This window comes from Diceros bicornis, chromosome 27 (genome assembly GCF_020826845.1).
Source record: "Diceros bicornis minor isolate mBicDic1 chromosome 27, mDicBic1.mat.cur, whole genome shotgun sequence".
Classification (NCBI taxonomy): domain Eukaryota; kingdom Metazoa; phylum Chordata; class Mammalia; order Perissodactyla; family Rhinocerotidae; genus Diceros; species Diceros bicornis.
In genome coordinates this window covers 34,808,152-34,826,050 of record NC_080766.1, presented here as the reverse complement: position 1 = coordinate 34,826,050, position 17,899 = coordinate 34,808,152, and the positions used below count along the sequence as shown (strand labels likewise).

Genomic DNA, 17,899 nt, shown 5'->3' with positions numbered 1-17,899 from the left:
TTTTTTGGTTAAACTCAGGGCAACCTCCGTCTGCAGTTTTCACGCCTCATTTGATTCCACTGCGAGGCAGGCTATTTCTCTTACGAAGGGAAATAGTTCTACAAGAAGATGCAAATCAGGGGCAGAGACAGAAGTCTAGCGGATCTGATTTAAAATGTCTGAAAGCCAGAATTTCAAACCTAGTAGGGTAGAAAAAGCTGATTCCCTGCAAAGAGTGAATATGTTCTTTGCAAACTCTTCACTCTTAAAAAAATAGATTTGCCTTTTCAATAGGTAATAGACACATGGTAAAAAAAAAAAAAAAAAAAAAAGAAAGAAAGAAATCTTTTAAAACGATACTGTCCAAAGGCAATAAAAGGCTTCTTACTACTCCTTCAGAGATATTCTATGCATATACAAGAATATCCAGCTTTTATATACAAATAGTATACAACACACACCAATCTGTATCATGCTTATTTTTTTCCCTACTTAGCACTACGTTGATGATTGTTCCTCACCAGTACATAAACATCAGCCTCATTCCTTTTACTGCTTGCACAGGATCCCGTTGGGTGGAATTCCATGCTGTCTTCAACCAGTCCTCTCTTGATGGACGTTTAAATGGTTTCCAATCTTTTGCTGCTACAATGGGGCTATGACTAGACCTGTACATATGTCCCGGAAATACACTCACACCTAAGTCCCCACAATTCCTAGAAGATGACTGAGCGGTCAGAAGGTATGTATGTTATGAAATATTAATAATGCCAATTATCCTTAGTAATGATCATAATAACTGACTTCTATGAGCTGTCACTGTGTGTCAGACACTGTTCTGACAGCTTGGATATATTAACTAAATTGTGGCAAAGGCACTGTGGATAGACCACTTTACAGAAGGTCTTTATTTGTCTGCTAGTGGTAAATGAGATCGCTTTATAATTTTATTTGCATTTATATTATGATGAGTGAGAATGAGCATATTTTTATGTTTAAAAGACATTTGTGCTTCTTTTCTGACTCGTCGTTTATGCCTTTTGACTATCTTCTGCTGAGTTGCTGACTTGAATGTTAAAAGCCTTTTGAATATTAAAAAACTTGATGCTTTTTCACATGTGTTGCAAAATACTTCCCCCCAGTTTATCATTTATTTATGTCTTGACTGATGAGAGTATTTTGTTTCTGCCTCAAAGAAATTTTTAGTTCTTACGTAGTTGGATTTATCAGTCTTGCCTTTTGTCGTTTCTGAGTTTTGTGTCATTCTTGGAAAGACTGCCACAATCTGGGATTATAAACATAAATCTCCCATGTTTGTTCTAGCTCTTTTATGGCTTTATTTTTTAAAAAATTATAACAGCTCCATCTGGAATCTATTTTGGTGCAAGTATTAAAGTAGAGATCCAATTTTACTCTTTCCCAGATGTCTACCCAATTGTCCCGTGCATTTATGAGATAACCCATCTTTTCTCCACGGATTTGAAACGTCCTTTTTATTTTATACTATTTTCCTTAATGTTTGTAAGTCTATTTCTGGACTTTATTCTGTTCCATTGATCTGTCTGCCTGTTTCTACGCCAAGATCAAGTGCTTTGAATTTGTGACTGTACAATATGTTTTAATATCTTACAGGGATATTTCCATACTTTTTTCCCTAGAATTTTCTTGGCTATTCTTGTGTGTTCAATTTTCCATATAAATTTTAGACTCAACTTGTCTATGTTAATCTGAATGAGGCAAGGCTCTCAAAGTCTTTGTTTAAATAAGAAACCTAACAGGTTTATTTACCTCATGCGCCCTGTGAGAGAAGGAACCCAAAGTTTACAAATGCTTGTAACCTCTGAGGAAATGGAGGCATCCATTTAAATATTCCTGCCAAGGCTGACACAATTAAGTAAGAGGACCAGTCCAAATTACAGCTTTGGGGGAAGTTAAGGTTGTTTTTCTCAGGGCAGAGAGGCAACCTTGGAAATCCAGGTGGTTTAATTATTCTTTTGTTGGAATTACATCTGCACGGATGAGTGTTTATGATGCAGGATGCCGTCTGCTCTGCTCTGCAGCTAGAGAAGAAGGAACAGTTTCTCCCTTTGATTTTGCTGCAATTTTTCAAGCCTAAAGGCTGGAATTCTCTTCATCGGTGCTGAGAGAAAGAAGGATGAGCCTGACAACCGTGAAATATACCATTGGAAAGGAAAAGAGAAAAATAAGATATTAACAAATGGAGCATGGGCTTAGAGTATTCGGCTTTCAGTGTGATTCTGGAATACAAAACAAAACAAGAGCAACGAGAAAAAACAAATAAAAACTTCTACTGATGTTTTCATTGGGATTAATCTATAGATTAATTCAGAAAGAATTGTCTTCTTTACACAAGTGACTCTTTCCATCTAATAATAGGAAACATTTGCATTTAGTCAAATCTTCCTTTTTGTCTCTGTGTTTTTTAAAATTCTCTGTGTATGAACCTTGTATATTTATTGTACTCCTGGCTGTTTTATCTTTTGGGTTCCTATTGTAAATGGAATATTTCCTTCAATTATATTTACAAAGTTATTGCTGTTAGTATAGACTCTTGAATCTTGATTTCTTAGTATTTATTTTGTACCCACTTGGTTTAAGTTATCCTCTTGTTGCTAACAGTTTTGCAATTAACTCTCTTCCTTTTTCCAATCATCCAATCATTGATAATTTTTGCCTCCTCCTTTCCAATTTTTGTTCCTCTTGTCTAATTGAATCAGATCAGTCCTCCAGGACAATAGTCAATGGCAGTCTTATTCCTGACTATATTGGAGTGCTTCTAGTGTTTCACCATTAAGCATAAATCTAGTTTCTGACTTGAAATACATTTAAGTTAGCATATTAGAGAAGTATCTATCTTTTTCTTCATCAAGATTTAAAAAATCAGGATGGAATTGGAATTCAACAAATACCTATCTATTCTTTATGAAGATGAACACATTGTATTTAGACTTAATCATGTGGTAAATCACATTAATGGATTTCTTAATATGGAACAACTCTTCCATAATTGGCATGACTGCATTTGTTTGTGGCATGTTATTCTTTTAACGCACTGCTGGACCTATTGGCAAATATTGTATTTAGAGTGTTTATATCCATAAGAGCAGTTGGTCTGTGGTTTCCTTTTATTGTGGTGTGTTGTCAGGTTAGGTTATCATTGATCTGCTGGCTTCATCAGAAACATTTAGAAGTTCTCTTCTTTCTCCATGGTCTGCAGCAGTTTTAAAAAGGCATTCTCTAATCTATAAAGGTTTAGTAGCGTTCACTTACAACACCGTCTGAAGCTGGTGCTTCTCTGGTGGATGAATCCTTAGCAAGATTTTCAGCATCTTCTATGGTAACACATTTACTGATTTTTATAGTCTCTCTTGGGGTCAGTTTTGGTCATTTATATTTTCTTAGAAAATTATTCATTTGGTCAACGTTTTCATATTCATTTGTCCAGAATTGAGGAATCGTTTCTTTGATTTCCTCTGTATCTGTTGCTATTCCGTTCAGCATTCTTATTTCGTATATCTGTTCTCTCTCCTTTATTTCTTTATTAGGGTAGTTAATGGTTTATCTATTTTATTTCTTTTTTTCTTTCCCAAGGAACCAGCTCTTAGAGGTATAATTAGTGTTACTGTTTTTCTGATTTCTACATTCTGCTCTTATCCTTTTTAATCATTTTTTTCCTCCCTGCTTTCTTTAAGATTATTTTGTTATTCTTTTCCTGACATCTGGAATTAGGTGCTTAATTTAAAATTTAGTTTAAGATTCAGTGCTTTACTGAAATATAATTTACATACCATAAAATCTACCCGTGGTAACGGTACACTTTGATGATTTTTAGTAAATTTATGCAATTGTGAACCATTACCACAATCCAGTTTTAGAACATTTACATCAGCCCCAAAAGTTCCCTCATCCCTATTTGCATCAATTTCTGCTCCAGCCTCTAGCCCCAGGTAACCACTGATCTGCCTTCTGTCTCTGTAATTCTGCTTTTTCTAGAAATTTCATGTAAATGGAATCATACGAATTTTTTGTGTCTGGCTTCTTTCACTGAGAATAATGCTCTTAGGGTTCATGCGTGTTTACTGCTGAATAGTATTCCTTCGTTAGGATAGACCACATTTTGGTTTCCATTCATCAGTTAATGGGCGTTTGGACTATTTCCAATTTGGGGTTTTTATGAATGGTGCTGATGTGAAAGTTAATGCACAAGTCTTTGTGTGGACATACGTTTTTATTTTTATTGAGTAGATACCTAGGAGTGGAATTGCTTGGTTACATGGTATGTGTTTAACTTTTTAAGAAATTGCTAAACTGCTTTCCAGAGTGCTATACCATTTAACATTCCTACCAGCAACATATGAGAACTGTTTCTCCACAGCCTTGCCAACATTCAGTATTGTTTGCTTTTTTAATTATTATTTTAGTGGGTGTGTAGTGATACATCATTGTGGTTTTGATTTGTATTTCCTTAATGACTAATGATGTTGAGCATCTTTTCCTTGTTAGCCATTTGTATGTCTTCTTTGGTGAAATGTCTGTTCAAATCTTTTTCCGACTTTTGACTGAGTTATTTGTCCTCTTATTATTAAATTGTAAGGCTTTTTCATATATTCTGGATGCAAGTCCTTTATCAATATATGATTTGCAAATATTGTCTCCCAGTCTTTGTGGCTCGTCTTTTCATTTTCTTCGTAGTGTCTTTTGAAGATCAAAAATTTCACATTTTGATGAACTCCCGTTTATCAGGGTTTTTTTTCTTTTATGAATTGTGCTTTTGATGTTATATCCAGGAAATCTTTGCTTAATCCAAGGTCACAATGATTTTCTTCTACGTGTTTGTCTAGAAGTTTTATAGTTTTAGCTCTTACATTGAGGTTAAGTGAAATGATCCATTTTGAGTTAATGTTTGTATATGGTGTGAGGTAAGGGTCTTAGTTAGTTTTTTTTGTTTTATTTTGTTTTGCTTTTGCAAATGAATATACAATTGTTCCAGGACCGTTTGTTGAAAAGACTGTCTTTTCCTCATTTTGTTGTAAATCTATTTTTATTATTTTTTATTGTTTGCTAACATTAACTGTATCCCAGAGGTTCAGATATGTACTGTTTTTAATTTATTTTCTAGACAATATTTTACTTTTAGGTTTTATTTTCTTTTTGACTCAAGAATTTTTAAGCCTTAATTTCTAGATAGCAAGACTTAACATTTTTCAATTTTAAAAATTAATTTCTAATTTTAAGAATTGTTAGTAGAGAACATTTCTACTTTAAAAAAATGTTCTGAGGTGTCCTTTACAAATAAATGTTTGATCTTCTGTGTGTGAAAATTACATGGTTCATAAAAAAAAGTATATTCTGTATTTTCAGGACATAGAGTTCGATATATAGCAAATTAGTTCTGCCTTATTAAATGTATCAATTATATATTTTGATTTCTATACATTTACTTAAAATATTTTGTTTATTTGTTCTATTATGGACTGAGAGGTAAATTAAAATTTCTGGCTTCTAAATATTTTTTGTCATCTTCTCTTCTCTTATTTCCTATAAATTTTGCTTGATGAATTTTGATGCTGTGTTATCTGGTGCATAGAGAGTCATATTGTTAGATGATCATGGATTACGAAGTGCCTCCTTTGTATCTTTAATGCTTTCTGTATTGAATTCAACATAAGTGATATTAAGATGGATATTTCTGCTTTCTTTATGCTTGCATTTATTTTGTGTATCTATGCCCATTCTTTTACTTTCAATACAATTAAGTGATTTAAATTAGTTAATAATTGGAAGCTGACTTAGAACATGCCTGGCACATGGCAAGTGCCAATTAAATGTTTGCTAAAAATAAAAACAAAGCCCTTTTGTATCTCCTGTGTACAGAGTATATTTGACTTTTGTTTGTGAGGATTTTTTTTCCATGTACAATATATGAATAAGACAAAGGTAATTAGTCTTTGGTTCACCATCCAATTTTAGAGCATGCATTTTGTTTTGTTTGCTTGTTTTTTGCTTTTTCTTGAGGAAGATTGGCCCTAAGCTAACATCTGTTACCAATCTTCCTCCTTTTTTTTTTGTTTGAGGAAGATTATCCCTGAGCTATCATCTGTGCCAATCATCACCACCACATCATGGCTGACAAATGGTGTAGGTCCACACCTGGGATCCAAACCTGAGAACTCGGGCCACAGAAGCAGAGCGTGCCGAATTCAGCCACCATGCCGTGGGGCCAGCCCCCCATGCTATTTGTTTTTAATGCTTTTTTAAAATTTTTCATTTTGCTTATTTGGTGGTTGTTTTTTTTTTTTTTTTGGTTTGTATGTGTGCTCTTTCTGATAATTTGGAATGTTTATAATCTGTTTCTTACAGCAGTTATTATTTTTAAAAAATTTTTATTGAGACGAAATTCACATAACATAAAATTAACCTTTTTAAAGTGTACAGTTCAGTGGCATTTAGCACATTCACAATGTTGTGCAACCACCACCTGTATCTAGTTCCAAAACGTTTTCATCTCCCTAAGGAAATCTCATAACCCTTAACCCATTCCTCCTTCTTCTAGCCCCTGGCATCCACCATTCTACTTTCTGTTTCTATGAATTTAACTAGTCTAGGTGCCTCATGTAAGTGGAATCATACAATAGTTGTCCTTTTGTGTCTGGTTTATTTCACTTAACATCATGTTTTCAAGGTTCATCCATGTTGTAGCATGTACCCCTACTTCATTCCTTTTCATGGCTGAATAACATTTCATTGTATGGAAATATCATGTTTTGTTTACCCATTCATCCATTGGTGGATATTTGGGTTGTTTCCACCTTTTGGCTATTGTGAATAGTGCTGCTGTGAACATTCATGTATGAACATTTGTGATATACTTAGGAGTAGATGGTACAGTAACTCTGTGATTAGCTTTTTGAGGAACTACCATACTCTTGTCCATAGCGGATGCTAGCAGTGTATGAGGATTCCAATTTCTCCACATCCTCACCAGCACTTGTTCATTTCGTGTGTGTGCGCGCGTGCGCGCACATGCACATGAAGTGGTATATCCGTTGTGGTTTTGATTTGCATTTCCCTAATCACTAAGGATGTTGTGCATCTTTTCACGTGTTCGCTGGCCATTTGTTCCAGAGGTTATTTTGAAACAACTTTTGACTTATGGTTAATCCCCTATTTCTCAGACAATATCTACTGCCTCTCTGATATGGGTGAAGATACAATTAGAATACTACTGATTGTCCCGCCCGCTCTGACCACCTTTTCTGATGATTCTTTCTAGAGAAGGTTCTTCTCCACCACCTCTTCATTCCCTATTTCAACGTCTTGTTTCCTTTATGGTTCAAACCCAGTTTTTATTACTTTTATTATTTGTTTATTTGCTTTTGTCTGTCCTTCCACTAGATATGAGCTCCATGAAGGCAGGGGATCTGTATATCTTGTTCTCCATTGGACTCCCAGCACTCATCTAGTACAGTGTCTGCTGGCATGTAATAGGCACTTAATAAATATTTTTTGAGTGAATGAACTAAACAAGTCCAATTTTTAATTTTAAACAATGATTCCCTATATGATAATCATGAGAATAATGGATATAAGGACATATTTATATCCAATTGTATTAGTTTCCAAGGGTTGCTGCAATAAATTGCCACAAATTTGGGGGCAGAAATGACTATCTCATAATTCTGGGGGTCAGAAAACCAAAATCAAGGTGTCAGCAGGGCCACACACTAGGGAGGAATCCTGTCTCATCTCTTCCAGCTTCTGGTGGCTCCAAGCATTCATTGGCTTGTGACAGCATCACTTCAAGTTCTGCCCCTGTCCCCACACGGCCTTCTTCCCTGTGTCTCTGTGTGAACTCTCCTCTTCTGTCTCTTATAAGGACATTCACCATTGGAATTAGGATTTACTCTAATCCAGGGTGATTGAAATCCTTACCTTAATTACTTCTGCAAAGGCTGTTATTCCAAATAAGTTCACATGCTGAGGTTCCAGGTGGACATATCTTTTGGGGGAACACTGTTCAGGCCGCCATAACAAAATACCATAGTATTTTGGTTTAAACAACAGAAATGTATTTCTCACAGTTCTGGAGGCCAGAAGTCTAAGGTCAAGGTGCCAGCAGATTTGACGTCTAGTGAGTGTTCTCTTCCTGGCTTACAGATGGCCCCCTTCTTGCTGTGACCTCACGTGGTGGAGAGAGAGGGGGAAAGCAAGCTTTCTGGTCCCTTCTTATAAGGGCACTAATCCCTTCATGAGGGCCCCATCCTCGTGACCTCACCTAACCCTAATTACCTCTCAAAGGCCCCACTTCCAAATGCCATCATATTTGGGGTCAGGGCTTCAACATACAAATTTTGGAGGGACACCATTCAGTTCATAGCTGACATCATTCAACTTACTACATGAACTAATCGAGTTCTGTACATTCTACTTTCTAAACACCTCTTGAACCCATTGACTTCTCTCCAGTCTTCTGCTACCCTCTTGCCTGGATTATGCCCACAGCTGCCTGGCTGATTTCTCTGCCTCTGATCCTGTCCCTCTTCGATCCATGCTCTATTCTGCAGCCTGAGCCATCTAGGACAGGTGGCTTTTGTCTTTTTCTGAGCATGTGCTATAGACAGGCTCCATCACGGGACACCATCCCAGTTCTGCAGTGATTGCCCATAGCAGGCACCTGACTCAGGCCAATCAGAGCCACTCCCTGGCATTGTCCTGGCTAAACAGGCAGAAAAGCATCCCTTTTCCCCTCTGGTGGTGGACTGTTGGGATGTGAGTCTGGGTGCCACATGCCACGCTATGTGGAGAAAGTCCCTCTGCCACGGGACAAGGTGCAAAGAGAGGCAGAGATGGAAGACAGACGTGGACCCTCCTCTCTGGGTCTAACCCCTTAGGCCAGCTGTACCCTGCCTCTCTCTTGCTTACTTTAGCTCATAAAACCTCCCTTTCTGCTAACTCTTGTTTAACTTTGGCTCTGCATCCCAGAGCATCCTGATGGTAGCCATCATCATGACAGACAAGACTCATGGGATGCAGTAACAACCCAGCTTTATTTGTGCTCCCACCATCTCTTTAATTCTGCTCTGTGGGCTCTATACATGTAGGGTTTGATCTTTCCCTGCCCCTATAAGTCATGTTAGGTTGGGGAAAATGGTCTTAATTCAGTAATTAAGCTTTGCAGTCTCAGGTCATAACCAGAATTCTGAACTCGATTTAAGATTGAGGCCCCTCCCCTCTCCCAGCTCAGGCTACAGGGACAGGAAACCTGTGGTGGGAAGGTGGGCAGCTCCATTGGCTTCTTCCTTTCATTCCTGCTCTTCTGCTTCTGCTCCCCTGACTTGTTAACTGTGGTGTCTGATCTCCCCAGGGCTGAAGCAGGGAAACAAGAGAGAGCTAAGGGAGCAGAACAGACTTATTTGTTGGTTCTGCAGTGTAAACTAGCAACAGGCAAGCGTTTAGAGTTAATGCCTTCTCTTGGGGGCACATTCCGGAAGTCTTTTGAAGACTTCCTGAGCATCACCTGTCAGACTGTGCAAGGCCCGTGTTCAACAGCGGCCCCACGTGGCAGCTGGAGGCAAGAGCAGCAGAGGATTTTTCAGGTGCTAGTCGTCCGGGCTTGGCAGAGGCAGCCAGACGGCCCACTCTCCCTGCTCTGGACGAAGTTCCTGGGAGGCCGGGTCAACCGAGCCTTAACAGAAAGATAAATGTAGGGTTTCCTGCTAACCAGGCCACCGAAGACTTGAGTAATTAACTGGGAGAAGAAATGAGGCGTGACTGTATTTGCCCTCTTGGGTTTGTGGAGTCGTTCATGTCATCACAATTCGTTCTCTTTTTTTACAGCTGAGGTTCAGCGGGCTGAAGTGACTTGAGCACAGTCCCTCGGTCAGTAAGTGATGAAGCCTGGGTCCTCCAGTTCCAAAGGCTGTGAACTTTCCTCTGCCTGCCCCTGGAGACAAGCAGTCATAGTTAATGTCTCTGAATGCTGGAGAAGACAACAACGAAGTTAAAGGAAAGGAAAGAATGACGTAGAAGTGAAAGATTTTTAAAATATGCAAAACATCTAAATATCCTCTGGAAGGCTGTACCCCCTGCAAAGGCAGAAACATCTGGAATCTGTGTTCTTGGCCAGGAGGAGCTCTGAGGGTCCTGTCTGGAGCAGGGCAGGGAGGAAGCTCGGTGGCCCTCCATAGGACTCCTGAACCGTCCTTTTTAATGTGCTTTTGCATTGCGGGTGTCAGAATTGGTTGGAGAGGTCTGCCATCTCTAGAAAATACTCCTTAGAAAGAATGCCAAGTGCGGATATGAGCATTTAGTTATTGACATTTTTTTTTTTAAAGTCAATTCTGGCACCCTGAAATGCAAAAGCCTTATTTGTTTTCTTTATTTTCTCTTTTTGGAGAGTCAAATCCACATCATTGCCCCCTTTGCTTCCAATTTAGATATCTTCTAAGCCGACTGGCTCTGCAGCGGATAAAAAAAAAGAAAAAGGCTGGGACAGGACCCGCAGCGTAGTGGTTAAGTTCGCGCATACCGCTTAGGCAGCGCAGGGTTCGCAGGTTCGAATCCTGGGTGTGAACTGACGCACCCCTTATCAAGCCATGCTGTGGGGGCGTCCCACGTATAAAGTAGAGGAAGATGGGCACGGATATTAGCCCAGGGCCAATTTTCCTCAGCAAAAAGAGGAGGATCGGCAACAGATGTTAGCTCAGGGCTGATCTTCCTCACAAACAAAAAAAAAAAAAAAGAAAAGAAAAAGGCCTCAGCCTCTGGCAGAGTTTAGTCTGTAATGTCAAAGAAGCCAGAGGGGATCGGGGTCCTTTCTCCCAGAACTGTAGCTCAGACAAACATTTACTGGGTGAGCGGCTTTGCTTGATTGCGTTTAGGTCAGCATTTGTCCGGACTGAACAGGAAGGTCTAAGGAGACACACGCAAGCAGGAAGAAAATTCTTGGGCCTCGTGGTGGTACAAGCTGTCCCATTTCACTGTTATGTAAGCATCCTGGAGTGACAAATAGTGTCAGCCACACTGCATAGAAAAGCAAGCAGCTGCCCACCCCCTAGGACCATGATCTTGACACCCCCCCAGGGACAGGGCACTTTTCATTATATGGTACCATGTGGCCGCAGCCATGACAGAATATAAAGTCCTTTTAAAAATAGCATTTGTATTTTTCTATATAAATCTTAGACTTTATTTTCTCATTGCCTATGGGGCTTTCCGTGTTAGAGAAACAACAGGGTGAGGTTTACACCGAAGTGTAACTCGCGTGCAGCAAAGTGAAGACAGCGTAAGTGTACAGCTCTATGAAGTCCCCCAAAGTGCACAAACCACAAAACAGAACATGACCAGTACCCAAGAGCCCCCTCATGCCCCCTCTAGTCACTTGCCCTCAGCAGAAGGACGTCCATTATCCTGATTTTCAATATCATGGTTTAATTTTGGCCGACGGGGAGGGTTACAAGGTCATGGCTATGCCTGTGCAGTGAGAGTATACGGTTCAACCTGGAGGGCAAGCGATCGGGAGAATCCATGGGACCCTGGGTCCAGCTTGAAGGTGACATTCAGGATGTGGAAGGAGAAGGCCTTCGGTGTCACACATGCCACCTCTGGTACCTATGAGCTGTGTGACATTGGGCAAGTCACTTCTCTGAGCCTGAAAGTGCCCTCGATCTTTAGGTGGGAACAATCCCCCATTTTTATGGAGCTCATTACTCCCCACATCCCACACCAATGTCCTTCTGAGCTGAATGTTGAGACCTTCACAGATGACAGATGACACACTCTCCAGAGCCTCCACCTCCTGGGTGTCAGCCACCCGGGCGTGCCTCCCTCTGTCGAGGCGGCCGCATTGGCAGCCCTCCTGCTCAGACACCTCCGCGAGGAGTGGCTCTTCCCACACCCCAGGCTGCCTGCCTGCCTTCCTGGAACCAGAGGGTACTCCATCCCGCTGCTCCTCCTCCTTACAGAGGAGGAAACTGCGGCTCACGCCGGGGAGGGGACTTGCCCAGGGTCACACAGCAAGGGCACAGCTGGGACCAGAGCCCTGACTCCTTCCTAGCCCTGTCACTGCCCCTTGCCCTTTGTCATCTGGGGCCTCCATTCTGCCCAGTCTCACATCACCCCGTCAGTGTGGGAAATGCTGGAAGTGCCATGGTCCAGCCATCCCGTAGCAAGAGAGAGCAAGAGCCTAAATAGAACTTTGACAAAGACGTTTAATTAATGGGTGTAGTTATTATTGAATAGATAACACACACATGGTGAAAATTCTTTATATTCATAAAGCATATACAGTGAGAATTCTCCCTCCCATGCTTGCTCTCCAGCTATCCAGTTCTCTCCTCCTTTGAGGAAGTGCTGTTCTTACCTCCTCAGGTGTCCTTAGAATGGCTTTTCAATGCCTATACAAGCAAAATGAGATCTACTTGATTGTCCCCCTACTTTTTTACATAGATGGCAAAAGACTCTCTTCTTTGCTGTTTTCTTTCAACAATACATCTTAGAGATCTTTACGCATCAGTACACAAATAGCATCCTCATTCTTTTACACAGCTGCATAGTATTCCATTGCATACCTATATTATATTATTGAGATACAATTCACATACCATAAAATTCACTGGTTTAAAGTTTATAATTCAATGGCTTTTATATAGTCACAGAGTTATGCAACCAGCACCACAATTAATTGTAGAACACTTTTATCACCCCCCAAAAGAAACCCTGTGCCCCTTAGATATCACCCTTCCAACCCACCCCCCAGCCCTAGGCAATCACTAATTTACTTTTTGTCTTTATAGATTTGTCTCTTCTTGACATTTAGTGCAAATGGAATCATACATATGTGGTCCTTTTTAGCATAATGTTTTCAAAGTTCGTTTATGTTGCATCATGTATCAACACTTTATTCCTTTTTATTGCCAAATAATGTTCCATTGTGTGGATATACCACATTTTATTTATCCATTCTTCAGTTGATGGACATTTGAACTGTTTCCACTTTTCAGCTATGATGAATAATGCCACTATGAACATTCACATGCAAGTTTTTGTCTGGATGTATGTTTCCATTTCTCCTGGGTATATATCTATGACCGGAATTGCTAGATCATATGGCCTACTTTATAATTTACTTATCTAGTCCCCCATTGATGGAAATTTGATCAAATTACATCTTAAAAGCCCACAACCCTCACAAGTTTGGCAGGCCGTGGTCATGTTAGTGAGGATTCAGAAGTGGGGCTGGAAAGGACGGCTGCATTACTGAACCTGCCAAAGTCTTCCAACCTTTCCTCTCTGTGTTCCCTTTGCTCCCAGACTCTTATTCTAGCAATTTCCAGTTAAACCTGCTTCGATTCCAATGTGGTCTGTGACTCAGGGGTGTGGGAAAGAGAAGCACCGTTCCTCACAGCCTGGCCCATGAGTTCATTGCCCACTGATCCCTGAGGGGAAACCCTGGCCCCTCAGCTGCAGCCTCCTGTGCCTGCTCCTTCCTGTCTGGGTTTCCTCATCTGGGAGACAGTCCGAGAGGAAGCTGGTGACTCTTGAGCGTGGAGTTTCCTGGCCTTGTGACAACAGGCCTCTGCCACACCTGGCCACCTGCCACACCTGCAACAGGTGCAGAACAGGGGAATTCAGGAACCATCCAGGCTATAAGCTGGCGCGCCAGCCTCAGGGAGAGCTTCCCGCCACCACAGGCCTGGATGGGACCTGGGAGGGCTGGAGACTCCTTGGTGCCAGCATTTTTTAAACAATTCTTTTGCTTTAGGCCTTCTCAACAAGCGTAAGCCAGGAAATGCTGTTTATTCTGAGCCAACAGAAGACGGATTGACTTTGATCCTCTGATTAATTGAACGAGAGAACATTAGTCCAATTCCTCCCTGCTAAGTTTCTGTTTGATACTGCCCTAAAATTCTTGGGGTATCATGTTTCTCCCTGCTCAGGACCCTCAGTGCAGCGGGACTGCAGTAGGACTGCGATCATTTGCAAGAAGGAGTTCTCCTTTGATCATCTTCTCTTTCCATGGCAGCTGCTTGAACTTGCCGCCCCGAGAGTCAACGAAAAGACCACTTCACGGAATGTGAGTATTCCGCTACGATGCAAGGATGGGCAGTTATAGAATTACCTGTGTAGTTCACATCATTAAATTGCAAGTGCAAAATGGCACAGTCGAAAGGGTTTGTCTCCTCTACAGGAGGTGTTTATCCATTAAGATACAACCCAACTTACTCTTGTTTTTTTTAAAAAAATGTAAAGAACAATTTATTGCAATAATTATATAGTGAGTTTTTTCATGTGGAAAATAGACTAGTTTAAAAATATTTTAATGTTCTGTAGTTCTTAGTTAGGTATGTTTTATATGTATTTGAACATATCACATCATTCTGTAACAATTGACAGAAAGGTCTTTGAGTTTATACATGTGTTCTGAGTTAAACAAGTTCTCTTGCCTTAATTAAAGTTTATGATGTTCTTGCTTGTTGACTTATTTTTTAACAATTATGAGAATCTTTTCCCCTTCCTGACTTAAAATTCTCAAACCATTCCACCAACAGTGATGTAAAATTACTGATTGTTGTATTATTTCTTATGAGATACCAATTTTATATAATTCAATCTGTTAATTTGGGTTTTGTCACATGTGGTTTATAGAGTTATTTTCATTTTTTTATTTTTATTTATTTATTTTCTTGGTGAGGAAGATTGTCCCTGAGCTAACATCTGTGCCCATCTTCCTCTATTTTGTATGTGGGACGCCACCACAGCATGGCTTGGTGAGTGATGCATAGGTCCACACCCGGGATCCGAACCTGTGAACCCTGGGCCACCAAAGCAGAGCTAGCAAACCTAACCACTATGCCACCAGGCTGGCCCTTAGAGTTGTTTATAAATGTTTTCTCTTTTCATCTAAAAGTAATAAGATTATTCACTCATTCTGATAATTAACTACGATAAAAAATACAGCCTCTCTGCATCTTGCGTTGACAAAATGAATTAGCAGCAAACAAATATCAGATAGAAAGCAATTATGGAGCGCCTTTGGTCTACTCAACAGGCTATGGGATTTATCCTGTGACACATCTGAATACATCTGTGTTCGTGTAGCATGAGAAATGGGGATGTGAACCAGTGAATCTTAACTGGAAAAGGTCTCACAGTTTTATGTCCTACTTCTTGGGCTTTTATCATTTCCTTTTCACTGGCTCCCCTAGTAAAGAAAACAGTTTTGAATTAAACAGCAATTAAGATCTTAATCTTCTGGTCTTGGAAGGACACACAGTGCCTTTACCCAGGGATACTTCACCAAGGAGACCAGAAAAACGCCCACTTGTACTCTTTCATTTTTAAATTAACTTCTTTTTGAAAATAAACACACATGGTACAAAATGTACAAAAAGACATCAGAGAAAAGTACATCTCTCTCCCTTAATTTTCTTCCCCATGAACAACCACAGGTACCAATTTCTTGTGTATTCTCCCAGAAATATTTTATACACATATAAGCTCCAAGCAAATAACATTTCCCTCCTTTATTTATGCGCATTATTGCACAATATATCACAGTTAGGTTACTTTTTCATTTATTAATATTTAGCATCAAAAAATTATTACTTTTTAGGGCTGCATAGTATTCTGCTGCATGGAGTTTCCAAAATGGGTTAAACCATCTCCCAATTGATACTATTCAAGCTGTTCTTAAGCATTTGTCATCAAAAGCAATGCTGCAATGATAAACCTTAAACATGCATTGTTTTGGACTCATTTCAGAGTATCTTTAGGATAAATTCCTACAGGTAGAATTGCTGCGTCAAAGGTAAGTGCATTTGTAATGTTGATAGATCTTGTCAGCGTGCCCTCCATATTGGTTGTATGAATTTACACTCTTGCCAGCAGTTAAGCAAAGGCCTGATGACCCTGCAGACATACCCACACAGTGTTTTCTGAAACATCATGTGTTTGCAAACCCGACAGATAACAAAATATCTCGTTGTAATTTTAATTTGCATTTTTATTATGAGTGATACTGAGAAGCTTTTTCTGTGTTCAAGGTCCATTTCTTTTTCTATGACCTAATTGTCCTCGTCCTTTGCATATTTTTCTACTAGGATTTTGAACTTTTTCTTATAGAACTGAAGGCTTTTAAGAAATTTAGTGATAAAATTGCAATTTTCCTCCAGTTTGTCTTTGTCTTTTGGTTTTATGGTATGTAATAATCTGAAAATTTTCTGTGTAGTTGAATTTAATGTTTTCTTTCTTGCTTGTTTGCTTTCTTTCTTGCTTTCTTTGTCTTCCTTCCTTCCTTCTTTTTCCCTCCTCTCTCAATTCTTGTATTATGCTTTGAAAGGGATATCCCACTCTTAAGTGATAAAAGAAAAAACTCTACCATGCTTTTTCTAGTACTTTAAATTGTTTCGTTTTTTTATGTTAAAATCTTTGATTTATCTGGACTGAGTTTGGACGTAAGGTGAGAGATGTGGATGCAGTGCTGTATTGCTCCAATGCTACTTGTTGAATAATCTATCTTTTTTCCTACTGAGCAGATATGCCCCTTTATTATCCACCAAATTCCAATTCCTAGCTTTCCGATGGTGTCTTTCTCTGTTCCATTGGTCTGCCTGTATATGTATCGGTATCACACTGTCTTAGCTATTGCCATTTTATGGGGAAACTTTTTAGGGAGAGTTGTACCTGGTTCTGAAGAGCCCCCCACACCCTTTGCAAAGTCCAGTAAGCCACACCTGGGCTGTGGGCAATTAAAGCATTCATTTATTCCAAAAAATGTAAATTACTTTTTATGGCTGGCCAGTTCTAAATTTCTGCATTGGCTAATTCCCACTCATCACTCTTTTTTTTAGATTTTTCGTAATTAATCTTGACAGTTGATTTTTCAATATGCATAGTTTGTCTATTTCACAAAGAAATTCTACTGATATTTTTATTGCAATTTTGTTACTTATATAGATTATTTTAGGGACAATTGACATCTTTATGATGTTGCATCTCCTATTCAAGAACTTGATGTCTTAAATTCTTTTGATTTTTAAGAATATATTGACATATATATTGTCAGGCTCCTGCCCATTCAACAAAGAGGGCCTCTTTAAGCAGTCCCATGTTCCCACTGATGTGAGGACACACTGTCATTGGCTTGGCCAGGCAGCCCTCAACCCTGGATGGTGGGTCTCATCTGGACCTCTCTGTTTCTCAGTGATCAAGTGGACTCTCCGGGAGGCCCCAACTAGACCCAGGCCAGCCCTGCCCTGGGTACCTGCTGAGGGTCCACATGGAAGGGAAGAACAGCACCAATTCTACCAGGGTCCTGAAGCTTCCAGATGGGACCAGTGCCACCTGGTACATCCTCACCATCTTTGGCATCTATGGAGTGGTTTTCCTTTTCCTATTGGCCAGCAACATCCTTAGAAAGAATGATAAATCCTTGGAAGATATTTATTACTCAAATTTGACTTCTGAACTCAAAAAGAAAGGGCTCCAGAGCAAGGCAGCCAAACGCTCCACACTGACCATTAGCAACAGAGCTGTCGTGCAGCCCAACCAGGCCAGCCTGGGGCCAAAGTGTGGAAACAGCGGGCCGCAAACCGAAATCCAAGGGATCCCTTGAAAGTCAAGGCAAGCGGGCCTCCATAGGGGCCAACCTTCTTGCAGGGGGAGCAGCTTCAGGTTTACCTGGAACCTTGAGAGAAGAGTGGAGCCCTTGAGTGGGGCTGGAAGAGTGCCCAAGCCATGGGCTCTCCTGGCTGATGGGGGTGTAACCAAAAGCCAGCATCCTGTTTCCTTCTAGGCTTTCTGGCACTTTGAAGAGAGAGCAGGGACCGCAGCTTCTAGTCATATTCACCCTTCACTGGAAAAGCTTGTGCTCCAGGGAAGGGTGTGGGGTACCCAGTGT

General features: G+C 40.1%; 1 protein-coding gene across 1 annotated transcript; it reads left to right on the top strand.

The window, feature by feature from the left end:
• The first annotated feature begins 17,278 nt into the window (after window positions 1-17,278).
• SMIM34 (small integral membrane protein 34) lies at window positions 17,279-17,614 on the top strand. The gene has a single exon (XM_058523361.1). The coding sequence runs from the start codon at window positions 17,279-17,281 to the stop codon at window positions 17,612-17,614; it is 336 nt and encodes a 111-aa protein (XP_058379344.1).
• The last annotated feature ends 285 nt before the right edge of the window (window positions 17,615-17,899 follow it).

What these genes read in the sequence shown, in the direction of transcription:
- SMIM34 (XM_058523361.1), top strand. Translation starts at nt 17,279, where the DNA reads ATGGAAGGGAAGAACAGCACCAATTCTACCAGGGTCCTGAAGCTTCCA.